This window comes from Typha latifolia, chromosome 14, assembly GCF_019914945.1.
Source record: "Typha latifolia isolate L0001 chromosome 14, TyphaL0001v2, whole genome shotgun sequence".
NCBI lineage: Eukaryota > Viridiplantae > Streptophyta > Magnoliopsida > Poales > Typhaceae > Typha > Typha latifolia.
In genome coordinates, this window is record NC_133099.1 from 395001 (window position 1) to 419593 (window position 24593).

Here is a 24593-nt window from a genome sequence, read left to right on the forward strand (position 1 = left end):
CTATGAAATTGTATATCTACTTCACCAGCACCTTCCTTTTCTTTTCCTGGGGTGAACTTATATGGTTTTGCAGTTAAGCCTACATACTTCACCAACTATAAAATATGAGATTGCCCTTCCATGTTTTTATGTTCAGGAAAAAAAAATCACTCAAGTCTTTTCTACGGAACATCACATCTGATTTTTCCTGCTTGATATTTTACAGTTTGAAGATGATGACAAGAGATGCCATCTGGAACTCAACTATTCCTTCGAGATCAAGAAGCGTTGAGGGAGTACTGTGTATCTAATATGTTTGAAAACAATGGAAGTCAGAACATAAATACTGTCAAACATTTTACAGTGCAAATGTACCTAGATTTGAGAAGGTTGTATTGGTGGAGATTTGGATGCACAGTCTATAATTGAATGAGTTGGTGGATCTGAACCTCCAGTATGGCTTCTCATTTCCATCTTTAGTGAACAGATACTGGATCAAAATTCCTAGTGGATTATTATTTCCTTCTGTATCATTATTTCAGTAGCCTCATATCCTTTGTCTTACTAAACTGCAAGGGGCTCTGCATTCTGGAGTGGGATGATATCCTTGACAGCAAAATAATGGTCAAAAGGCTTCCCACAGTGGCAATGAAATACACAATCAACATTCATTGCAGAAAAATCCAACATAGGTACATCATTGTAAATTAGGCTGCCAGCAGAGATACTACAATTTAGCAAGTCAATCAAAGATGAACAATCAAACAAGAGAATTATATATGTGGAAAGTTCATTCTGAACTGGCTGATGAAACTAATGTTTGATTCAATTAATTGCCATGACAAAAGTCCCAATACAGGGGAAACTAAATTACAAGGCACAGGAAGTCAAATAATAAGACAGAGGAGCTCAACATTTCGTTTTAACAGCAGTCAGATTTTCCACAACACTAACAAATAATAAATTCAGAAGGAGAAAAGGCTGGTAGTGCTCAAAATCACTTCTTCCTGAGGTCAATTCCAGCTTTCTTAGCAACAGCATCCAAGCCATTCTTTTCGATTGTCTTGAGTGCTTTGGTGGAAAGACGCAGCTTGAGGAATCGCTTCCCAGCTTCCCACCAGACCCTCTTGTACTGCAAGTTCACAAATTGTAGCTTCTTGGTCTTGTGGTTTGAGAAGGATACTTTGTTGGCTCTATTTGCTTTCTTCCCAGTGAAAGGGCAAATCCTCCCTGAAACAGGAGTAGAAATGAGTCCTTGAAAACTTGGTCACTATAAACTTACCACAACATTCTATTCGGGCTCATCAAAACTAGCTTACATAAATGCAACCAAATATTTGGACTCTTAAAGAACACCATTCTCATTGCTCAATCCAATAGAATTATTCCATGAGTTTCAGCTCTTCAGGAAGGAATGTGGTATAGTTAAATAATTGAATACAGAATTAAATGACTGTAGATGGAACACTGGCAGGTAAAGACTAAAGAGTAAATAATCCAGTATCTTATGAAAAAATAGAGAATAGTTTATTGATGTTCAAAAGAACCCAAGCCCTTCTAATATCTTAAAAGTTGAAGTACTAAGAAGAAGAAAAAAAAATCATATTACAACTTAAAAATTAGGTGGAAGTTTCGAAATTGAAAGGCGAATTTAAACTCTGAAGAGTAACCATCATATAAGATTAGAAAAGGACGTCAAATTTAGCTCTTTTAAATTATTAGTAAAACAACAATCATATTACAGAATCAGTACACAATGTTCAGGATAAAGGAAAGGGCTCATCTTTATCAAATATTGGGATCCAGAATTGCACAAATAGGATTTCTAAGAACACGAAGGAAATTTTCACAAATCGAAGCTACTAAACCAATGTTCTCAATTTAAACCTATAAGTTCCCAACGCAAAAAAGAAAAAAAAAGTTCATCTTTTGAAATTTAAGAGGCTGAGAAGATTACTGGCAACGATGGGCTGGGTCGGAAGCTTGGGAAGAAGAGGCGCGGGCTGAGAAAAGGCGATCCTAGCGCCGCCCAATTGGGAGCTCCCGAACCCTAGCATCGAGCTCGCCCCAGTTATCGAAACCCTAACCCTAATCCTAGTTCTGAAAGAATCGCATGTATCCGCCTTCCTGAAGCAGAGTGTCGAGCAGTGACTCGTCGTCACAAACGCCGCCATCTCTCTCTCTCTCTCTGTATCTGGGGGAAGGGAGTGGGAGAAAGAAGATAAGAAGATGGATTGATAACGGTGGTAGATTTGGTTGGCTAATATTTAGAACCTCAAGAGATGGGCGCCAAACAAAACTACCCCTGTACTTCCCCAACCAATGTTCTTTTTAAATATTTTGAAAATTCATTAAAATACATTAACTTTTGCTTTTATTATTGCACACTTACTATCATTATTATTTCTTTTTTCACTACATAAACTATTATAAATTTTTATAATAATTTCTTAAAAATTTTTTGGTACATAATGACTCAACACCTCACTTGACCCTTCTATTAAGGAGTCATTATGTACCAAAAAAAGTTCACTGAACCATTATGTACCAAACCAAGATTTAAAAGATTATTTTAGAAAATAGTGATAGTTCATGAGGTGAAAAAAATTTATCACTTTTGCTTAAATCATCTCAACAACAATATAATTTACGCCGATAGCAACTAACGAAATAAAAAATATTTTAATACTTTTAAAAATAAAAAATTAATATATCTAAGATGTCTCCCCTTTGACTTGAAATTGTAGTTCTTCATTTATTTTTAAGAGTATTAAATACATTTTACAGCTAGAATTACCTTTTTAACTCATCTTCATGGTAATGACTACTAAAAAAAAACTATTTATCACTAAAGGATATAGTTTTCTTCTTTTACTATAGGAGATGAATTCATCTTGTGGAGTCTTAAAATGCTTCTCTTACTACAGAAGATGAAATGGTGTATATTTTTAGTTTTTATGTTTTTAAAATAATAGAATGTTTTCTATTTCATTAGTTGTTGTTGGAAAAAATTTATTGAGAGAGTTTTTGAGTTATTAAAATCAAAATAGAGAAATATAAATATTCGTATGATAGGGTCGGAATGATCAATAATAAGAAATTAGGGTGTTTTTCATAAATTCCCTTTTTATTTTTTGGCGGCAAAATTACTGATTTCCTCCGAGCGCTATAGAGGATTCATTCCATTTGGTGGCGGAGAAACAAAGGTGAAGCCGGCATCCAACCATGGAAGAAATCGACGATCCAATGGATCAAAACCCTAGCATTTGGTCGGTACTTCCTTCCATTAGCACTAGAAGCCACAATACTTTGGATCTCATATCCCTCGAAACCGCTCCTTCCTCCTCCTCCGATGGCTTCTTTTACGAGGCGAAACCGTTTCCGGTATGGACGAATCAACGGAGACACGGCAGTGGAAGGGGAAGCAGGGAACGGCGCGGAGATCTCATCCGATTCGAGCTCAGATGAAGGCTATGAGTCGGAGATCGAGTCTATGACCTCAAAGGTATGCTTTTCTTTCTATTCATTGGGGGAGTTTTTTGCGTGAATTATTTCATAATTTCAACTATCTTTTCTTTTTCCATTTTTCTATGTTTCACGTCCTTAATTTTATCTGCATATATTTGGATCATCATGCTAAATTGATTTTTTTTTTTTTAAATTTGCCGGTTAACGATTTCCAGGGTATAAAGCGCTTGTGCTCAGAGCTCCTTGAATTAAAGAAAGTATCATATGAAGGTTTCCGGAGAAATGTTTATTCAAATTATTCAGCCTTCATTAGGTACATTCTACTATGTATAAAGGAGTATAGCCGTTATATTTTTCACTGAAGCATACTATTCTTTCCATATATTGTAAAGGTCTTAATACATTATTGTTTTTACTTCTTCTTTTCCTTACTCGACTATGCAGAGTGTTTGAAGAGGTTGGTATTCTGAAAAGTGATCTCTGCGAACTTAAAGGACATATTTCAACTCAAAGGGAGCTCATCAAAGACCTTACAAGCAATCTCTATTTGAAAGCATTATCCGAGTATTTGGTTGAGACCATCATTGATGAAATGAATGAATCTGATCTTTGTTCTCCTAGCAGCCGTGAGGCGCACATTGATGATACCTTTGATACAGTCGATATTCTTCTCTCTGAGCATAAAATGGAGGAAGCTATGACATTTTTGGAAATGACAACCCAAACCATTGAAAAGATGTCCAATGAAGATTCTTCATCACCTCTGGTCATGGCATATATGTCTTCAATATCAGTTTACAAGACCAAGATTGCCAATCATTTTTCTCATGTGGCTCAACACCCACGGGTGTCACAAACTGAACTGCATAAAGCACTTTATGGACTCTGCAAGCTTGGTGAAACTAACCGTGCAAGCTTTTTACTGCTTGGATTTTATCGTTCACGCCTCATTTGTTATAGGGAAGAATTTCTGCGCTCCAAACCAATTCTACATGGAAATTATCTTAGGGAACTTGCACGTATTGTGTTCTCTGTCATTTCTCAAGTAGCAAGAAGCTTTGTTGTACTATATGGTGAATCATCCTCTTATACTTCAGAACTTATTAAGTGGGCCACAGAAGAAACTGAAGCCTTCTGCCTTACATTTGATGAGTATGTCAAATCCATCTCAGAAAGTAGTGGTAGTTTATCTTTGGCAGTTGAAGCTGTGAACTGTGTACTATCGTACTGCTCTTTACTGGAATCTCAGAGAATATTCTTGCAGGCAGACTTAGTAAAGTTAATCAGACCTTGCATGAAAGTGGTATTGCAAATACATATTGACCACTTAAAGAAAGTTATTGGTCTATTAGTTGTTGGCGATACTTGTATCCCAGGTAGATTTCTTATTGCAGGAATATTTAGGGAAAAATTATCTGTAACAGGGCATGGTGCCGAAATGGATTATTGCCTACTTACAAGCAGTGGAAGAAAGTTTATTACACTAATTCAGGTGTGGTGTATTTCCTTTGAATCATCTGATGCATGTTCATTTGTTTTTTTATGGAATATTATATCATATAGTCAGAATAAGTTATTCTCTTTCTAGTGTGTCATCTTTTTCCCCTGCAACATTTGTTAACAATTTCCAGTTTGTTTCTATGTGCTTTGTGGCTGATGTTTTATTTTATACATTGAGACTTTCAGTATATGACTTCCTTGGTGATATTGAGACTTCCAATAAGCTGATGTTTTATTTAGATATTGAGACTTCTAATTAATGACTTCCTCGGTGACAGCTGGTTATTTTGCACATCTCTATGCAGCCTGGTTATTGTGGTAGTCATATTGACATTATGTTCCTTCTGATCTTTTGGATATTTCCTGTCTATGAGGTTCCTTTTTCCTCCAAGTTTTCTCAATATTTAAATATTTTAACAATGTTAGGGAAAGTTCAATAACTTAATTGGCTTCCTAAAGGACAAATTTGCATTAGATTCACTATTAGAATACTTATGACCAGGAAGTTGTGGATGACATGTCCCCGTTGGTAATCCTTCAAATGGAAAGTTCAATTCTAAAGGCCCTTGCTGAAATGTTCAATGTATATACGTGCTCTCTTGAAAGTGCTATTCCTAGCATAAGAGATACTTTACCAAATGATTCTCATAGAAGTAATTCAGATCAAATGTATAAGAAGCAGCTCTCTCTTTTGGCCAATTCTGCAACACTTGTGGGTCTCTTCCCAATCCTTTCTGCTCGTGTTTTTAAGGGAGGTGAGCCCTCGGACAATTTACTATCAGACCACACTTATATTTCTTCACAAAACAAATTGGATGGTCTGATTCTATCTATTGAAGAAGCTGCTGATCGAGTATGGGAATGTTTCTGCCAGCAAGTTATATATGATATCACGTCAAAGGTGCAATATGAAGCAAGAATAAACTTGGAGTCAGATATTTTTGGTAAATGCAGACCTAGCTCAGAGCATAATATGATGCCTTCTTTTGCTTTCCAGGTACAGCATTTATTTTAGCTATTTTGAGTCTCTTTTTCCTTTTCAAAATTTGCTGCAGAATTGAATTGATCTTTTTTCCTGTTTTGGGGCTCTGAAGAGATAACACAGTTAAATTTGCCATGATAGGTTCCAAGATTTTATGAGGAAAATATAGAGTGTTAATTTTCTCTTTCTTCCGAAGATACTTCTGTACACTTGCAATGCAGGCTGTCATGGGCTTCCAGTTAAACTAGTAACATGAACTTGCTATTAACTTTTCTTGGATGCAAGTCTCACTTTCATTTCTTGTCCTTCTTTACTGGACATGCTACTAATTAAAACTAAAAAAGGAAAACGAAATACCTTCAGCTGTTTGTTAAGTATTGCCTCATTTCCATTCTTCTATGTAATGATTCATTTTTTGATTTGTGTGATTTTTCTTTCTCTGATACCTTTGTAAAAATGATTGTTAGGCATTATTCATACAGATGAGGCAGATAAAAAGTGTTTCTGAATCTATTTTTATTGGCGAGGATCGAATAACAAAGAAGCTGCTAAGAGACTTGATGGAGGCTATGATTCTTTGGCTCTCAGATAACCAAGAGTATTGGAAAATTGCCGAGGATTGTTCACATGTACAGAAGCATAGTTTTTTAGATCAGGTATAAGAACATTTCTCCCTTAACAGTAAGTTTAACAAGATTCATCGATGGATATGTTATTGATCTTTTAACCTCTTTGACATCAGTTCATTTCATCAAAATGTATAATTTTCCAGTTATTTTGAGTCAGTTGTTTATTCACTGTTCCAGTTTAGCTTGAAAAACATCCTTTATGCAGGGTTTTAAGAAGATGAGCATCCATTGCATGCATTATTTTAGCCTGTTCTTTAATATCCATATGTTCTTAGTCGCATTCCTTTTTTGGGAGAATGAATGGGCTAGGCCCAGTTAAATTTTATTAAGATGTGAAAGGAATAGCGAACTTAGTTATACTGGTATATTGTTATTATTTTCTTTATTTATTTGCCCATTTTCTGCTGGATTATCTTATTTCTTTCTGGACCATCTGTATTGTCTGTTCATAATGATTATCTCCTAATTCTCTACTTGATCTTGTATTGCAGGTCTATTTAGATATTCATTTTCTGGCAGAATTTGCACAGCTTGGCGGGTTCTTTTCAGATGATCTCAAGGCTGTTACAATGTACTTGTTAGAGAGAGCAGAAGCTACTGCACTTGAACGTGATCTGGACAGGTAGCACCTGAACTATTTTTCACGCTCTATATGGTTTAATAGCATTCGCATCAAGAAGTCTCCTTTAACCATTTGATCTCTTGCTATTATTTTCTTTTTCCTCTATAGGTGTTGGTAAGGTAAAATTCTTATTGGTTAAAAAATGCATTGCTATCTTCTATGGGTCAAATCTTTTGGTTGCAACTGTTTTTTTCTTGACATATTAGCAATCTCTTGGTTGCAAGTATTATTGGCATAGTTAAGTTTTTCATCTAGAAGCCTTTTGGATAACCGTGCAGTAGATGGACCATCAGCATAATGTATTTTACTTCGGGAATCTTGAGTTCTTATCTGTGTTTGTGCAATGCAGAAAAGCCTTCAGAAATTAGTCACTTCTTTGTTGTACTTTTAATCATTTGGGTTGTTATATGAAACTGAAAATTTCAACCTTGGACAACAAGTGCGGCAGATCTCTCATAATTTTCAGCTTTAGATTTAAGATTTAATGATGAAATACTCTGTAGGAGATGTGATATATATATATATATATATATATATAATTTTATCTTATCCAACTCATTGCATAACCTTTTATAATAATTTATAAAGAATTTAAGCATGTGAAAAACTTTAGTTCCTCAATATATTCTCTGCAAGTCACTTTTCTCACATTTACTTGGCAGTTTGATGCATTCTAGCTCTTATATATGATAAATAAGATTAATGTCCAAATTAGCAAGCTATACAATAGTTTATTTAATAACGGTGGAAGAGGAAAAGACATGAAAGTCAACTACAGTAGCATATATTCCTAGGACAATGGCCGGAGTCGTGCATTTCATTAAATAAAGCTCGATAGAGCTCCAATGACATACTTATTCTATCAGACCTTAATACTTTCTCAGTTCAAACAAAGACATACTTCGTTGGCATGAGTGAACAATTCAATATGTTTGTACAGTGATGTGCGTGATGAGAAATGGGCCACGAATTCTGCAAAAACGGCAATTAAAAAGCTTTTGGAAGTTGAGATAGATGATTCACAGTCCCAGGAAGGAACTGCTGCTACCATTGCAGAGAGATCGAGCATGAGAAAGCAGGAAGATGTAAGCCCACCAATTGGAGAGGATGCTCAAGGAGGTCTGGATCTCATCGATCAACTTGATGCCTTCGAGGTTGCTGCTGAAAATATGACTGATGTACTTGCAAATGATAACATAGGTTTCAAATCTCCCAAAGAACTGCAAGGCGATGTTGGATCTGTTTGCAATGGTGATCAGTTCTCTACAAGTTCCAACAGTTGTTATGTTCACGTGGAAGATGAACAAGATGCAGCCAGATACAACATCAGAGAGGATAGACTGTGCGAGCGGGAGGAAGGAGAGGAGAGGAAAGTAGAAGAGGCTGTGATAATTCCTGAGGTGATATCCGCCAAAAAGGGCGAATACATCACCATTGAAGGTCAATCAATCAAAAACAAGGCACAAGATTTTCCTGATATAGAAGATCCGGAACTGGATGCAAGAGTTTCTGAAGTTTCCGACAATCTGGACTCTGCAAAGGATAGCTCCAGAGATTCAGAAGGTTCTGCTGCATTTTTTGATGTTAGTGGAAGTCCCTCCACTACACAGGACGAAGCTACTGATCTCGATTTTGTTGTCCAAAGTAGGGATATGGATTGGTTCATTGAAGTTGACGACAGTAATTCATATACTACTTCACAGGAGCTCATGCAAGATGACAAGCTGAGAGTTGGAAATGAGATAACCAGTTATGAGGTTCAGGATTTGAGCATCAACAAATGCTTTTCTGAAGCTACTGATTTGGCCATTGGCAAGAGTTCCAGAAAGCAACGCGAAGATTTTGAGTCAGTCAAGAATCACAGTAGCAAAGCAGCTGATTCAATTCGGCTCTAAGGTGGCCCTGAGCGGCATAAGAGTATCAGTGCTGCAAAGAATTCAGAAAGAAAGAGAGAAGCTTCAAGCACAAATCCTCCGAGATGGCACTAAGATCTTATGTAACGGTTTTCTTGCTTACGAGAACGGATCATTTTTTTTTCTCCCTTTTAATGCTTGTTTGTATCTTTTCGTTGTTGAAAAGAAAGTAGCAGATGTTTCTCTGTTCCATAAGAACAGAACATGTCAATTGTCTTAGTTGTATGAAAAGATGAAATGAAAGGTTTCTCTGTGCAAAACCAGCATCTTAGTTGTATGAAAGAATCTGATGGGAATTACGATACTCTTCTGCAATTCCCTTTTATCACATTGCCTATAAGTACAAATAATCCTGTTGCATCCAAAAAAAAAAAAAAGAATATCTTCCAGATAAATTGCGAATTTATTTTGATACCACTGACTAACTTCACATCTTCCAAAAAAGCTTCAGAACTTGTACGCAGTAGCTGGCTGAATTTTGATTTGATGAATAGTTCTGAATACAAGAACTTATGATATCAAAATCATATTTCCATCTCTTTTAAAGAACCAAAGAATGTACAATCTAAGTACGATTCAAAAAAATTAATTAATTAATTAATTAAAGAAAAGAAAAAGAAAAACACATGGAATTCTTGAATTCTCAGGAACCCATTCATCGTCATTAAGGTTTCCCGCCTGCCCTTTGCTTCTACGTCTGCATGCTGTATTTTAGCACACCCCGCAGCCGTCTCCTTCCAATCTATCATTTAGCGATCTCTCTCTCTCTCTCTCTCTCTCTCTCTCTCTCTCTCTCTCTCTCTCTCTCTCTCTCTCTCTCTATTGGTCCCGGTGGATCCTGAGGATCCTGTAACTGTAGGAAGAACAGAGGCAGCGAAAGTTTCACGTCACCTCCTCTTCGGTAGCTCGAAGGTCCTCTTCAGGAATCGGTTCGCCACCTCCTCGTCCCGGTGGCAGAGCACCCGGAGGATCGTATTAGGATCAGTTCGACTCCACCGACCAGTCATGGGGGGCGGGGAAACCGGCACCTTGGCCGACGAAAGACCGGTGGCCATCATGCTTAATTCCTCTACTAACTTCTCGGCAGGCAGGGCCATCAGCTCCACCACCTCCTCCACCACTGCAGCCTCCCTCTCCACCACCTCCTCCGCCACCAGTCCCTCCCCGGCGCTGCAGAAAATCCGTTTCAAACTCGCGAAATCCTCGACCACCATGACATGGTCAGCCCGCGTGAACGCTCGCCAACTCCCTCCGGCGAGAAGCACCATCAGAAAGGCCTCGAAGGATGCCTTCATGACCTCCCGGACGGCAAGAGGCTGGGCGCGGTCGGTTAGCATGCCGACTAGGAGCGTAAGATTTCGTTTCAACGTATGGAGCGTAGAGCGAATCCGGGCCTCGACTACGCTACCGACGTATAGGGTGTCATAGAATGAGTGTGCGGAGTCGAGGAAGACGAGGCGGTAGGCGGCGAGCTCGGAAACGTGGACGATGGAGGAGTGTAAGGTGGCGCGCGCGTGATCGAAGTGCGTGGGCGCCACGGTGCGGCGGCGCGCCAAGCCGCCGTGGGGGGACGGCGAGGGACCATGGCCGCGGCCTCCCCGGGAGAAGAAGGAGAGTGACTTATCGACGGAATGGAGGGACGAGTGGAGATAGTGGAGGGTGTTGAGCCTGACGTAGAGCCGCTGCGTGCCGCGGCTGGTGTGGTGGCTCTCACCTTTGGCCCTCGCAGACTTGCTGGTGACGAGCCTGGGCTTGTCGGCCGATTGCTCCACGGTGTCCATGCCGGACTGGCACGGCTGTGCCGCCTTCTTCCATAGCTGAAGGAGCTTCGAGTCCTGGTTGCACCTCGTCAACGGCGGCAGCTCCGGGACGTAGCTCTGCTTCGTTCCTTAGATCATTAGACAAAAGCCAGTTAGCATTTCTGCAAACAAACACATCGTGGGGGCAAAAGACTTACCACATGATGCAACGAAGGCAGCGTAGTCCTGGATGAGGCCATCGATTCCATCTGCAAGATCTTGCACTAACTTCTCCCGGGCTGCCACTTGAATCTCGAAGAACTCGTCCACTGTCACCTTGGCCAGCCTCATCAGATCCACTGCAGATTGCGCGTATGGCTCTGCCTTCGATTTCGGGTTCCAACTCTATGATCATGAAAACAAACGAGACTTAGTTACACATCAAATTAAGCAAGAGGCTTGTCTGTTAACATCTACACGACTGCAATGAATCGAGAATGAGGAGTACAGTCACCTCGGTCTCTTTGGCTCTGTTCACCCTCTCCCTTCCAATCCTTAGCCTGTCATCAATCCAAACCTTCATGAGGTTCAAGGTAATGGATTCGACTTCATAAGGGATCATCTCTCTGAGGACTCCCTTCCCGCCATCCTCGCTGCTCGTGGAGTCATCCGTGATCATCTGGACGAGGAGCTTTTCGAGCTTGCTTGCAGCTTGGAGGACGCGGACGGACTCGTTGGTCAGGCGAGACATCCTCCCGACGTACTGCTTGAGCACGATGCCGAAACAGCCGTGGATGGTCACCATCGCGACTGCAGTCGGACAAGTGTGCCATTTCTTCACTATAGGGCTGTAGATTTCCTTCTCTACTATGGCCAAATTTTCAGTCTGTTTTGCAAGATTCATCAAGGTATCGCATGGGTCCTCTTCTACTTCTACAACCATGCTGTCAATTATCCCATTACCGTTCTCATATATCTGCCATGAGAATTGGTGATGTTATACAAGATAACAAGCTCATGGAATGATCTAGGATTTGCAAGCTCAAATAGGAAATTAATTGTTACTGGAAAAAGAGAAGAATCTAACATCAAGTGAGTGATATAACCAAAGATCACTTGTTAGCAGAAGAAGAAGAAAATGCAAGGTTTATCAGATATCATGGTCAATATGCCCAATATGTTCAGATGTAGTGTGTAAAAAGAAGATAACAAAAAGACTTATAACTACAAACCTTCGTGAAAGCGCTCTTCACTGAGGATCTGATGTACTGATCAACACGATTTCGAGGCAATGAGTTGCGGAGAGTTCCATATTCGAGCTCAACCAGTGCTGCTGCACTTCCAGCTATTGATACATCTTCAGTAAGTATCTTTGCCGATGAGAGCGCCAAGGACAACACCACCTCCATCATTCCCGTGGCACCCTTCTCAAAGCTCTCGTGATAATCCAAAAGCTTCGTCTCTGCCCATTCTTGCATCGAAGCCAATGTGGCAGACAATACCCTCACATACCCTGGCTCTCGATCAAGCCTCTTTGCATCATTTCCAACGTCGACCAGCATTGCCAAGGTTGCACATAGTAGGTCTGGCTCTACTTGCCCAGTCACAACATATTGCTCAAACAGGACCCAGGTGAAGCATACATTGTGGATCATCCTATTGATCCCCAAGGTATTCCATGTCTTCTTCATCAGCTCGAGTAGCTCATCGACCTCATCTAGCACCACAGTCTCGTCCCTGAGATCAAAGATGGTACGGAGGAGACATAGATATATGTGCATATTAAGGGGGTAGCCATCAGCCCAATGACACACTTCTATAGGAGTACCATTAGGATTGCGCCAAGCTAATGCAATCACGCAGTTGCCCAGGGTGCGCATGGATTCAGAGTTCTTGCTTGTATCAATGGGCCTAATCTCGCTAGATCTCATGATCTCACGGAAACGAAGTGCAGCAGAGTTCATTCGATCCAAAGTCACCAAGGGGTATAAGATTAGGCCTGCTTCTAAGATCTTGAGCTGGCGCCGTTGCCATAAATGGTAATCGTGCATATCGCTGAATTCGGATGGTTTTAATTGGCGGAGGAGCTCAAGGGGAAGAATCATCGTCTCTGCTCGCCTTCCCATCTAATAAAGAGACAGAAACAAAATTAGGAAAATCATTAGATTATGCCTACTATCCAAAACCAATATCACTGCTTTGACATTTTTCTTGAATTCTTGTAGTTATGTCTTTGTGTGCTCGTGCAATTCTTTTTTCTCTGTAGATGTAGCACGCTCTAAGGTCATGGTAAAGGAAACCCATTCTAGGCTTTGATAGCAAAGTTACATAAGTCAACTAAGAAGACCACTGAAGTAAAGAACAGAAATTCTACTACTGGAAAACACTCAGAATGTATAGCAGATTAGCAATGTCATTCTGTATTAACTTATGCTTGGAAAAAGAACAAAATAAAGCATTTGTTCTTATACTAAATTCTAGTCATAGCTAGGTAAATCATAGACCGGGACCTTGTTCCTAATCACTTGATTCACATTCAAAGCAGGACTTTCCTGTAGTTTGCAATTTAGTGTCTGCCAACTGCTTGGAGAAAGGAGATAAAAAGAAGAGGAACCAAAATATATCGCACCATAGTTCTTAGCAACATGGGTAACTACCAAAACCACCTCATTACGGGCACCCAACCCAGACGATTACTAGATCAAGTTTGTCTCTCATCAATGAATAGGTACCCGTTTCTATTCTCATTAAGTAGTCAAGCTAGAACCTCTTTGTTTTCGTATGATTAGATTGTTTTATTATCCAGAAGTTGCCCTCATGAGTGTTTTGCAAACGTCATAGACAAACTCTGAGAGGCAATTCATCAAACACGCAAAAGGCGAACTTGAGACGGCATTCTTTTCAAATCAGACATCTCTAGGAAAGCCCCCAACCCAAAATTGCAAGGCTAAATTCTCAGTAATATTCATTCCTATCTTCCACATGTTTTACCTGACTGGTTCTCACGAGGGTCTTCCGCATCCGGTTATCGCTATGCTCGGTGACTCCCATCTGCTGCCTCATGATCTCCGCCGACGTCATCGGTCTCTGCCTCGTCTTCCCCACCACCGGCGACGCCATCGGCCGCATCGGCGCGGCCCTCCTCGTCCTCAACCCTAACGCCCTCTTTATCCTACTGCTCGCTCCCGTCATTCCTCCACCTCCTCCTCCTCCTCTTCCCGTCGCTCCTCCTCCTCCCCCCTCTCCGCCGCCGTCAAATCCCCACCTGCACCCTCCCCCGAATCCTGGCGCCGACCGGCACGACGTGAAGAATATCTCGTACGCCGTCTCCCTCAGCTCGTCCCGGTCGACCCCCTCGAGCTTCCCAAACGGCCACGTCAGATCCTCCGCCTCCTCGTCGGCGAACGACGACGACCCCGACTGGCGGCGGCGGGGCATCGTCGCCGTCTCAGGCGGTTGGCGGTTGGCGCTCGGTCTTGGTCGCGCACGACGAAGGAATTCTATAGATAGATAGGTCGATGCATTTGAAGGTGGGGAGATAGAGGAGGATCGGTTGCTATTTGGGAAGACAACGAGGATCCCAGATGACACGAGATCATCACATGGATCTCTAATCCCAAGGTTCCCATTCTATTTGGGAAGACAACACACAGGACGCGGTTAACTCCCAACCGTTTCTCGCCTTGGCTTTCTTTGCAATAACCCTCAAATTTTGGTGGCTATATGCAAAAATTAAATTCAAAGTGCCACCCCCACCCCCATTTTATAATTTAGAAAATAAATGGTAATTTTGAAATTAACACCCTATCTTTTCATTATTTATTTTTATTAATACCCTTCTTCCAAAATTTTATAATTTCACCTCTCTCTCTTTTTCTGGATAGAATTTTATATAACTTCCAATCGTTTGCTTTAACTAACTACCATTAACCTCCTAATTTAGTCTTATTGTATTAAAACTAACAATTGTTTGACTATTACAGATAGATCAAAACTAGGAGGAGGTTAGATGTCACAAATAAAAGTACTTTATAATTTGGCCAATCTAAAATATATGTATTACTGGATAAGAAAAATAAAGTTTGAGCACCACATAACATGAACTCAACTTTTAGCAAAGTTTTGACATAATGTAGCATAACTCAATCCTCTTACAACTTAGAGCAGAATATATATATATAATTATATATATATCACAGTCTGCATGCATCATTCAATTCTCTCTGTATATTTTGCAACCCTCGTCAAATGGAAATGGAAGGAAGCCATGAGTAATTGCGGCACGCCACGCAGTCTCAACGCCGATCACCGCCTCACCGCATTCATGAGCATTCCATCCTTCTAAGGCATGAATTATTCCAGCTGCTCTCCATGCACTGATCACCCTCCTTGGCAGCCAATTCTGAAACCAAATCCACAATTTAATTACTAGCTCATATCGAAAATAAACGACTGCTTCTATAATGTAGAAGATTCATATGCATATATACTGCAATAATTTGGAAGATTTGTTATAGAAATACCTCACAAGAATGTAGGTTTTCATATTCTTCTGGGACCACCAGTGCTGGAGTAGAATGATAGGTGCAGTCCTTGCGCAGAGTCTTGAGAGGGAACTGAGAGAATGGAATGAAATGAACTCCTTTTGGTGCCTTGCTTTGTTCTTGAGCACCCACTCCATCTCCTACCAACCAAATCTGCAAGTGATCACATGAATAATTTTACTTCTTCTTTGGTGTTTTGTTTCTTTCAGAAAGTTTAATTTAATTTTTGTTTGTTTATCTTCAGTTGTAACTTTACCTTGCTTGTTGTATAACTATCAGATAGCACCAGATGCTTCTGTAACTCTGAAGGCAATTGTAACTTTAGGAGCTTATAGAGTTCTTTCTGGACCACCTCTACCTGCATTATTAAAGACTATTATTAATATTGCAGAGTAAATACTAGAACTCGATGCTATTTCATCGCAGTTTTATCAAGATTAAGAGTACTACCAGGACCTCTGATTAATTGACCTACCTGAACTTCTCTTTGACACAAGGCCAAAGATAAAAAATATGATGTCTTGGAAAATTTTCCTATCAGGAGAACATTTTTGGTGGACTCAGGAACACTATGAAGAACTACCGCAACAGCTAAGCTGGTGCCATCCACAATTTTTGTCTTCAGATTTGGGTTTTTTCTTATGTAAAATTCTCCATATCCATTCAGTTCATCACCCTGGAATTATACAATGCAAAGAAAGAATACTAAGGAAGTATAGATACAATTTATAGATCAGCTGAAGAAAATTAAAAATCTAGAAGCTGGACATTTATGTCAGCACATCAGCTCAGCTTACCTGGTTCAAGAGGCCTAGACTGATAACTTTGGCTCCCTTCTCTTCTGCGTCTAAGATTGCTTTCTCAATTAAGCTGTTGATCACATCTCTCTCAGTTGATGACTTATACTGCAGAAAGAACTAATCAGAACCTCAAATCAAAGCCTTCCAAATCACAGCATCTCATATATAGTAAAAGTTGGAGCAGATATTACCTGAAACTTATATCTTGGTACTGCCCATGTTTCCATCTGGAGTTTCTGCAATCTATTCTTCTCCAGAGTAAATGTCTTTGCAAAGATTTGTGTCAGCAGAGCTGATACAAGCGCCACCGGCGTCGCAAGACTCAAGTACAGCTTCGAGGTATATGGTTTCGATGCCAATGAAGCAAATGCTAGGCGAAGATGGAAAATAGACTGTAAGGTTGTCAAGTGGGTCAAGTGAACAACATCAGGGCTCTCCTCCTCATTTGATCCTTTTATAGATCTTTCATACAGTTCATCCGACGATACGTCGTATGTACCGTATATGTAATCGTAGAAAGGCATGAATAACGAGTAATTTGTTCGGAATTTTGTGTGGTGAAGTGAATGGAACCTACAAGACACCATCTTTGTTAGTTAAATTAAGAGCACACTCAAGTTTGTAGCTACAAAAGAACTATAAATGTGTAGCTACACTTACGAGGGAGTATACATGAGGTACTTCAGAGGTGGGAAGATATCAAAGAACCATTTTGGAACAAGCTCAAAGTTGCAGTGGCCCAAGTAGTTCATGAAATCAATGTAAATGAGGTAGCCAACAGCTGCAACTATGGATGGGGTTTGCGTTAATGCAATGGTTAACAGAGGAATGGCAAAGAGTAGGAAGTAGGCAACTTCTTCAGCAAATGGATGTATAACAGCTGCAAATGATCAGAAACATAGAAAAATTGTGCGAATCATCAAACAAGACATAAAGTTCAAACATTTTCAGAGGAATATTTAGTTACATGTAATGGGCTCAGTGACAATGGAAGCATGGTGGTGAGAATGGTATCTGGAGTAGAGGAAATGGTGATGCAGAGCTCTGTGCAGCCAGTAGTAGATGAACTCCACAGGGCCCATATGAAGAAGAATGGTGATGACTACTCCCTTAATATTCCACCATGGCATATTAGCTACCCCAGGAAGCACCAAGTTTGCAATATAGTACAACAGAGCAGTCAAGATGATCTGGTCATCCCTGCAATCATCATTCATTTCTCAATCAAACGGAACATAACCACATCTTTGATAGATAGATAGATAGATAGATAGATAGATAGATAGATATGTAAATGTAAACGCATACCAGTTTCTTTCTCTATCAACTTGATCAAAATCGAGGCTTTTGTCGACAATCTTATGCTTGTTTTTGGCTGTGTGGTAGCGAGAGATGCTGATCCAAAGCTGGCCGAGGAGAAGTCTAAGTAGTAGAGTGGGGAAGATGGAGAAGTTGAACAAATACTTCTCATGGCCATTGTTGATTGATACAAACTTGTACATGCTGTGTGCCACCCATGGTGCTAGTATCAAATACTTCACAAAAAGAAAGAAGAATTAATCAAACTTTGTTTAAGAAGAAGAATAAGGTGGTGAGTTAGTATACAGATATATATACCTTGAAGTTTCCAAGCCTTTGCCATGGCCATTGTGTCAAAGGACCTGGTTGTGAAGCCATTTCTTCCTTAATTCCCCCTCTCTCTCTCTCTCTCTCTCTCTCTCTCTCTCTCTCTCTCTCTCTCTCTCTCTCTCTTTGTTTTCAATGTGTAAGTGGCTTTTTTCTTGGATTGTTTGTTGGAAAGAGTATGTTTATTTATAACCATAAATTATGGTAGTATATTCTATATATTTATGTCTTGCTGTAAGAGTTACCTAACCAGTGACTGCTCACTGCATCTCTGTACCAGGATGCATGGGTGTATTTATTAATTCAAACATGCAAAAGGTAAGCCATTTAGTACTACTGCTTGCTAAAATTTGTAGGCAGATAAATACCATGGGCTCCAAGTTCTCCAGTTTTGCCAGGAAGATATTATCACAGCATTAGTTTCAGCCTGCATTTTAACCTGGGTCTAATCTAGAATAGAGGGGGTAAAAAAATCACCTCCCAATTCAAAATTTATGATCGACTCCTCTCATTATATGTGCAAGCTACTACTTTTAATTAGCTTCTAAGCACATTCTATTTATTCTAAAGGTATTTTTTTTAAGAATATGTTGAATATCTTAACTAGCCAAAATGAAAGCCCAAAGTTTATCTGTCAAATTGAGGACCATCAAATTTAGAAGCTTGTTGAAAAGTATTACTAGCCAATTCATTACTTTGGACCTCCCCCAAACTGATAACAGGTAGGATTGATAAATGCCACCTTGTTCTTTTTATGTTTAATCTTAGGTGCATGTATCAAGTAGGGCTGTCAAAATAAACATAAGTTTGATCTCGACTTGAATTGAGATTAGGAACTGTTTATTAGATAAGAGCTGCAGTCGACTTGTTTAATTAAGGATTGGAAATATGCTCAACATATTTATGTCTTAAACATAGACTGATTTATAGTTTGGCCTGAGGTCGAATTAAGCTTGTGAAAAATATTGCTAGCCAATTCATTACTTTGATAAATGCCACCTTGTTCTTTGCACGTTTAATCTTAGGTTGCATGTATCAAGTCGGGCTGTCAAAATAAACATAAGCTTGATCTCGACTTGAATTGATATTAGGAGCTGAAGTCGACTTGTTTAATTAAGGATTGAAAATATGCTCAGCAGATTTATGTCTTAAACATAGACTGATTTATAGTTTGGCCAGAGCTCGAATTAAGCTAACCCGAGCCTTAAGCCAAAGCCGACTATCCCAAGCTCGTCTCGTTTAACACCCCCTAATATCAAGCTATCTCATTAACAATCTTGTATTATATGAGTTTTGCATCCTGTAAATAAAATTCTCCCCTCTTTACTGACACTAACGAGGATTAAGATTAGGATTCAGTGTATCCATATGAATCAGTTGAAGTACGCAGTCAGATGCGGACTAACACATTAATAATGTACATCCGAAAGCCTGCTCAAGTCATCAAATATATACAAAATAATGTATTGGTGCACATACAAGGACATGCGAGGTGGACCCAATATAGGTAGGAGAAAGGCTCCAAGTCTGCAACCAAGTATAGCCCCATGCATTTACTCATTCTGTCAGGTTGAACCAGCATAATTAGAACATCTGCAAACACTTACAATTGTATAAATAGCTAAATGACACATACCATGAACCCTTCCCTGCATTCAAGCTGACCATTGTAAGATAGGAGGACCCACATGCCAACTATCAACCTGCTCACAAAGACTAAAGTTACCCAGGTTTAATGTCCTCTGACAAATCTCTATTACTACATTCCACCAGTATTTGCATCAATTGCCTCCAACTTTAAACAAAAGGCTCAATGTTGGACAGTAATGGCTGGATATCCTCATTTCCTGAGTGCTCAACACCTAGGGGTGAATATAAATTCAAATGAACCAAAGAATAGGAAATTTTGCCAAACCTACAGTCGACAAAACTGGGTTATGGATGTTACAATTTTGGACCTGTCATTCCATATCCGTAGCTCAATGGTTTGTTGGTAATAAGAACACTTCCTCCTACCAACATAATTGAAATCTTTGGATAGTAAATGATCTCACCAAAGCTTTTCATCCATTTGGGTACCTGCTGATAACTTTCTGACAGTTAGGATAAGGGTACTGTTTGAGGTGATTTGAAAGGGAATGCAAGAGGCGATAATAAATATTTTCGGTCTAATTTTTCCTTCTCTCTTTTCATACCTCAAGAACAAATAATAAAGCATGCAAGCCTATATCCTTTCATCATGAACAGCATTACCATTAAATGAGGTACATGGTTTACACCCAAATTATATTCTGAACTTTGCACTTTCAGAAACAGAAATCATCAAGCATACAATTTCCCATGATATTTTTCACATACATACTCATCTCAAGATAACAATCAAACTAACTTCATAAGTTGATGATATGTACTTCGCAAAAAATCTATAAGGCTGCGTTTGAATGTCAATTAAATATAACTTTATTCTAGTATAGTGAGAACTATACTGCTTCAGTACCTTATCTTAAAACTAGTTTAATAATACTTAATTCTCTCTAAAATTACTTTAGATCACAAAGTTAAACCATTTTAATAACAAAATAAAATAATAATTTTGTATTTGAAAAAATATTACTTCAATTAACTATCATTTTAATGATTCTCTCCATCTTGCTTCTCACAGTCATTTTAATAAAATATTTGCTAAGCCCACTTCTTATTCTGATTTATAGAGACTTTTGCATGTCAAATCAAAAGTAAAAATGCCACCACTACCATAATATATTTATCTTTAAAAGACATCATTTCAATCAATTATTGTTTTAATTCTTCTGTCCTCTCCTCACAAGTCTTTTAAAAAATTCCTCCTAAATTCACATCTTATTTAGCTTAAGGACTATTTTTTTCATGTCAAATAAAAAAAAAGATGACATCACTAACCCGTTTACAACCCATATTTCCTACACCAATTTAAGGTATCATATTAAAAGTTAAAAAATGAAGAGTATGCAATGTGGACCTACAAGCATACAATGTGAACCTACAAGTATGCACTGTGGACCTACAAGCAAGCAGTGCAAATTGGGTATTAAACATCAAAAACATGTTAAAAGTGTAAAATAGTAATTTTAACTGTCAAAATAGGTTTTAATATTGGATAACCATATTTTAGGGGAAATGGGTATTAGATGTCAAAGACAAAATAATTTAATAATCAAAACGAGTGTTAATATTGGATAACCACATTTTACATGTTAAATCCAGGTTAGTAGGCACTTTTCTCATACAAACTCAACACAAATTAAAGCTGATTTAAATTATATTGTGGAGGTGTGCTTCATCCATCAACTAAAGCCTAAAGGGTATCTTGGTTAATTAGTATACAATTCCCAAAGCAATTTCACTATTCTTCTCCACTTTAATTTGAACATCATATCACATCAAGTATAATAGTTACATTGCTAAACCGGTTTACAACCAAACACCATAATTTAAGTCTAAACTGGTTTAAGCTTTCTCATTCAAATTTAAAAATAAGTAACTAAACTAGTTTAGAAAATTATTCCACATCCAAACACCACCTAAGATATCACATTTGGTTGGTATTAATCAAAACAGAGCAATATCATTCCTTTCTATGATCTTCATATACCAGCAGAATGCATATTTTCGACAATATGTTAAACCTTAGTATGATGGTCAAGTGACAAGTGCTCAATCCAATCATCACTTATAGTTAACGATATTGTAGGAAAATTAGTCAGCACCTTGATAATGTTAGTGTTGCTTCTACGAGTGAGACCTTTGGCCACCCAAGCAACAGCAAAGTTGAGCACAACCAACAATTGCATAATCCCAAATCGAGAACCCATCACTGGAGCTGCGACAATAACAGTTTTCTTGTTATGATCACACATATGCAAGTGATCTACAAAATAGTACAGGTACAAGAATCTGCATACTCGTCCTCGGAGTCGCTGGAATCACTGCAAAAATTAGTTAAAAGAGAAGTTTGAGCATATGTAAGCAGAAAAAACAATAATTAAAATATTTTTAGATTTCTAGGATTACAAGGAAAGATAGGAATTCATATTTCATAACTGTCACTACTCTGCAGGATTGCAAAAGCACTTCTTCATTAAGACATGATCATCCTTGGCATATTTTAACTGTAGCAATCAACTGATATTTAGGTAAAAGAGCAAATAGAAACTATTACATCTAGACACCAAAAAAAAGGATTTTTTTTTATCAATACAAAAGAAGGATTTTCAGTATCTTATATTTATTTGGTGGTTTTATGCAAATGTGTGCGCAGAGAATTTAAAGAATCATTTCATTTCAGGTGCACTTGACAAATCCTAAATCTTCTGCTCTTCCTTTACATATTTCCCTTTGTTGTTCTCCTGAAATTTACGTTCACTTTGATGTTAGTTTGCAAAAGTGTAGCCAGATAAGTGGTCCACATCTTAAATAGAGACAAGGCAAGAAAGGGTATCAAATCTTTACAGAACCACGTTACATAGTTACATATCATCCTTTGTTGACTCTGGATCACAGAGTTTCCAGAAGACCACTAAACATTGAGCTCCCATTCTACTATTGGCCTCCCAATGTATTCTATTACCAGAGAACAGCACCCCCAAACAAACCACACACACAAATTTTTTTAAAAAAAAGTACAGATGATTATCTTGAATTAAATGTTAAGGGAATTACCAAAACAAAAGACGCCAAAAGAAAAGGTAAAAACACATTGTGTGCTGCAGGCATAGAGGGAGGTGATAACAGGCCTCATTCAACAATTGCCACTTTTTCCTGGATCCTACTTGGCAACCGGTTACCAATAATTGTCAAGTTCTCCAGAACAGAATCATCTGCAGTGTTCCTGACTTTCTTTCCATCCAACAAACTGATACTGTATTCCATTCAAACCCTCTTAAATTGACACTGTTGCATCAGGGCCCTCTTTATCATGCTTCAGTCTGTTAACATTGCTCCACGTCATCCATCCACCAAATATAAGAAGCCATTATTTTTTTCCTCTTACCATTCTCTTAATAGATCTCAGACAACGCTTTGTCCTTAAACCTGCCATGCCATCTTAATCTCATGCTCTTCTACCAGGGATATTGAAAATAGCATATACCTTTAGCAAAGTCCAGGCTTAAACCAGGTAAAGGAACAATTGAACAGATGATACCAAAGTAGAGTCATGTAACATTACCTCCAACTCCTGGTTGAGGTCATAATATGTCCTTATGAGTAAGAGGCACATCCACATGTACTAGAAACACAGTCTTCATAACCTCAGAAATTATATCTTACAGAAAGAATTTATTTATTCCCTTCATTCAATCTCTAAACATGCTCGCCGTATTCAATAAATATCAAACGATACTACCTTAGTATGAAATATATAAAGAATCACGTTATACTAATACTGCTGTCTGTACTAAGAAATATTATGGATTTGCTGGCCTCAAAGTATGCACTTTGAGGATGCAGTTTGAAATTATCAAAGCAATACACTAAAAAACAAACTATATTCCGTTCTGATTGCAGATGCATAGAAAAGTAATACAACTGATTAGGTTTCAAAAGGCCGAGAAAATATTTCATGTCCAAGAATTTTTCACATGAAATTGTCAGTATACTTAAAGATCTGAACTCCATAAAAGAGTGGGAAAAGAAAAAGAAAAAAAAATATATATATATATAATAAAACAATCTATGCGCTGATAAAAAAACACACCTTGGCTGGAACTCCACGACTTCGACAAGCTTGTTGCCGTTGCGATCGTTCCACTGGACTTTCCTCCTTGCATTCTTCTGCCTCTTCCTTTGCGTTCCTCCATTCACAGCAGATGGCAGGAGGGAGTTAGTTTCCTCCTCTTCCTTATCAACTACTTCCCTTAGGTCCAAATCAGAAGACGACTTGCCTCCATTACGAAGATTCGCATCCACACGAACCGAATCCATCACCGACTACCAGGATGTGTCGCAGATCCAGAACTCAACCTATCCATCAAGACAAAAGAAGAACCCAAGGAGTCTCAGAAGATCCATATTTTGATCCGAAAACCTTTTAATTCAAGAAGACATCATCTAAATCTACTGCCAATCCAGAAAAGGAAGCAAAATCTTTACCATATCCAACGTTCACCACGAAGAAACTTGAAGACCAGCTCCAATTCGGTCGAACCGCATCGGAAGCAGATCAAAACTGGACTCGGGTCGGGTTGGGCTTCACCAGAAAAGAATAATCTCTTCGCAAACACCGATTGATCGGAGAAAGATCGAAGGAAGGAAGAGGACAGACCAATTCATCAAGCGTGGGAATTTAACAAAAAAGCCATCGAAAAGATTCCGATTCTGTTAATTTTTGCAAAGGAAGGGAAGCTAAAATTGAGAGGCGGGAGGTGAACGTAAAAAAATATTAATATCCGCCCTTCGCTGGAGAAGTGCCCAATAGGAATGGTGGCTTTCCGGGACCAGCTTAGTTATAAGCTTAGTGGATTGTGCTAAGGTGCGCTTTAGAAGGTGCCATTACTTATCGTGGGCCACCTACTTGTAGACAGTGGACCGTCCAATCTTTATGTGAGTTTGGCTTATTATATAATCCCGCAGGATATAATATTTATTTAATTTCAGTTCGTTAAAAGCAAGTGAAAGAAATAGGAGAAAAAATATTGATATGTAATGCTTATTAGTTATACACTGTATATGAGATGAACAAATTTAACTAGAGATTGGATAAAATTAATACATTTGATCTCTTTCTATCCTTCGGGAAACTTGTGGTAAAATGG

At 38.7% G+C, this 24593-nt stretch overlaps 6 protein-coding genes across 14 annotated transcripts in view; 2 read left to right on the forward strand and 4 right to left on the reverse strand.

The window, feature by feature from the left end:
- LOC140801038 (rho GDP-dissociation inhibitor 1-like) overlaps positions 1 to 512 on the forward strand; it is a 3048-nt gene extending 2536 nt beyond the window's left edge. For both annotated transcript variants that reach the window (XM_073156028.1, XM_073156027.1), the window contains exon 5: positions 206 to 512. In XM_073156028.1, coding sequence (XP_073012129.1) covers positions 206 to 271 — 66 coding nt within the window. In that variant the 3' untranslated portion in view covers positions 272 to 512. The remainder of the gene's footprint in view (positions 1 to 205) is intronic.
- Positions 513 to 784: 272 nt separating this feature from the next.
- LOC140801039 (large ribosomal subunit protein bL28c) lies at positions 785 to 2221 on the reverse strand. The gene is made up of 2 exons (XM_073156029.1): positions 1937 to 2221; positions 785 to 1209 (listed from the first exon to the last, which is right to left on the reverse strand). Exons 1-2 carry the CDS (start codon positions 2151 to 2153, stop codon positions 977 to 979), a joined length of 450 nt encoding a protein of 149 aa, XP_073012130.1. The 5' UTR covers positions 2154 to 2221; the 3' UTR covers positions 785 to 976.
- Positions 2222 to 3264: 1043 nt separating this feature from the next.
- On the forward strand, positions 3265 to 9353 carry LOC140801462 (exocyst complex component EXO84A-like). The gene is made up of 8 exons (XM_073156601.1): positions 3265 to 3484; positions 3663 to 3760; positions 3892 to 4939; positions 5450 to 5944; positions 6397 to 6585; positions 7050 to 7180; positions 8121 to 8299; positions 8381 to 9353. Exons 1-8 carry the CDS (start codon positions 3332 to 3334, stop codon positions 9073 to 9075), a joined length of 2988 nt encoding a protein of 995 aa, XP_073012702.1. The 5' UTR covers positions 3265 to 3331; the 3' UTR covers positions 9076 to 9353.
- Positions 9354 to 9575: 222 nt separating this feature from the next.
- On the reverse strand, positions 9576 to 14038 carry LOC140800672 (protein unc-13 homolog). Its single transcript, XM_073155441.1, has 5 exons — positions 13824 to 14038; positions 12065 to 12958; positions 11347 to 11808; positions 11051 to 11237; positions 9576 to 10981 (listed from the first exon to the last, which is right to left on the reverse strand). Exons 1-5 carry the CDS (start codon positions 14022 to 14024, stop codon positions 9981 to 9983), a joined length of 2745 nt encoding a protein of 914 aa, XP_073011542.1. The 5' UTR covers positions 14025 to 14038; the 3' UTR covers positions 9576 to 9980.
- Positions 14039 to 14857: 819 nt separating this feature from the next.
- On the reverse strand, positions 14858 to 17954 carry LOC140801498 (very-long-chain aldehyde decarbonylase GL1-6-like). The gene is made up of 10 exons (XM_073156663.1): positions 17794 to 17954; positions 17485 to 17711; positions 17144 to 17376; positions 16837 to 17056; positions 16368 to 16749; positions 16174 to 16281; positions 15848 to 16052; positions 15633 to 15730; positions 15356 to 15529; positions 14858 to 15234 (listed from the first exon to the last, which is right to left on the reverse strand). Exons 1-10 carry the CDS (start codon positions 17851 to 17853, stop codon positions 15046 to 15048), a joined length of 1896 nt encoding a protein of 631 aa, XP_073012764.1. The 5' UTR covers positions 17854 to 17954; the 3' UTR covers positions 14858 to 15045.
- A 1190-nt stretch (positions 17955 to 19144) lies between these two features.
- LOC140800750 (uncharacterized) lies at positions 19145 to 24332 on the reverse strand. 8 transcript variants are annotated; one of them, XM_073155575.1, is made up of 8 exons: positions 23932 to 24332; positions 23537 to 23802; positions 22501 to 22872; positions 21744 to 21767; positions 21549 to 21661; positions 19761 to 19881; positions 19439 to 19664; positions 19145 to 19364 (listed from the first exon to the last, which is right to left on the reverse strand). In XM_073155575.1, the coding sequence occupies exons 3-7, from the start codon at positions 22577 to 22579 to the stop codon at positions 19600 to 19602; spliced, it is 402 nt and encodes a 133-aa protein (XP_073011676.1). In that variant the 5' UTR covers positions 22580 to 22872; positions 23537 to 23802; positions 23932 to 24332; the 3' UTR covers positions 19145 to 19364; positions 19439 to 19599. The 8 variants fall into 8 exon arrangements, with proteins under 8 accessions (XP_073011676.1, XP_073011675.1, XP_073011679.1 ...); XM_073155574.1 differs by lacking the exon at positions 22501 to 22872 and having other exon boundaries at positions 23932 to 24321; XM_073155578.1 differs by lacking the exon at positions 22501 to 22872 and having other exon boundaries at positions 19751 to 19881; positions 23932 to 24319.
- Positions 24333 to 24593: the final 261 nt, after the last annotated feature.

Bases quoted from the DNA above. Each gene is read 5' to 3' on its own strand.
- LOC140801039 (XM_073156029.1), bottom strand. From the start codon at position 2,153: ATGGCGGCGTTTGTGACGACGAGTCACTGCTCGACACTCTGCTTCAGG. The intron at 1,210-1,936 runs GTAATCTTCTCA...CTCCTGTTTCAG, and splicing joins GACCCAGCCCATCGTTGCCA to GGAGGATTTGCCCTTTCACT.
- LOC140801462 (XM_073156601.1), top strand. From the start codon at position 3,332: ATGGCTTCTTTTACGAGGCGAAACCGTTTCCGGTATGGACGAATCAAC. The intron at 3,485-3,662 runs GTATGCTTTTCT...AACGATTTCCAG, and splicing joins TCGAGTCTATGACCTCAAAG to GGTATAAAGCGCTTGTGCTC. The intron at 4,940-5,449 runs GTGTGGTGTATT...ACTTATGACCAG, and splicing joins AGTTTATTACACTAATTCAG to GAAGTTGTGGATGACATGTC.
- LOC140800672 (XM_073155441.1), bottom strand. From the start codon at position 14,024: ATGACGGGAGCGAGCAGTAGGATAAAGAGGGCGTTAGGGTTGAGGACG. The intron at 11,809-12,064 runs GTTTGTAGTTAT...TTCTCATGGCAG, and splicing joins TGAAGAGCGCTTTCACGAAG to ATATATGAGAACGGTAATGG. The intron at 11,238-11,346 runs GTGACTGTACTC...TCATGATCATAG, and splicing joins ACAGAGCCAAAGAGACCGAG to AGTTGGAACCCGAAATCGAA.
- LOC140801498 (XM_073156663.1), bottom strand. From the start codon at position 17,853: ATGGCTTCACAACCAGGTCCTTTGACACAATGGCCATGGCAAAGGCTT. The intron at 15,731-15,847 runs GTCAATTAATCA...TAATGCAGGTAG, and splicing joins TCAAAGAGAAGTTCAGGTAG to AGGTGGTCCAGAAAGAACTC. The intron at 15,530-15,632 runs GTAAAGTTACAA...GATCACTTGCAG, and splicing joins ATAGTTATACAACAAGCAAG to ATTTGGTTGGTAGGAGATGG.
- LOC140800750 (XM_073155574.1), bottom strand. From the start codon at position 23,639: ATGGAGGAACGCAAAGGAAGAGGCAGAAGAATGCAAGGAGGAAAGTCC. The intron at 19,882-21,548 runs GTGCTGACTAAT...AGTTATCAGCAG, and splicing joins GCAACACTAACATTATCAAG to GTACCCAAATGGATGAAAAG. The intron at 19,665-19,760 runs GTCCAAAATTGT...ATTCACCCCTAG, and splicing joins CTACGGATATGGAATGACAG to GTGTTGAGCACTCAGGAAAT.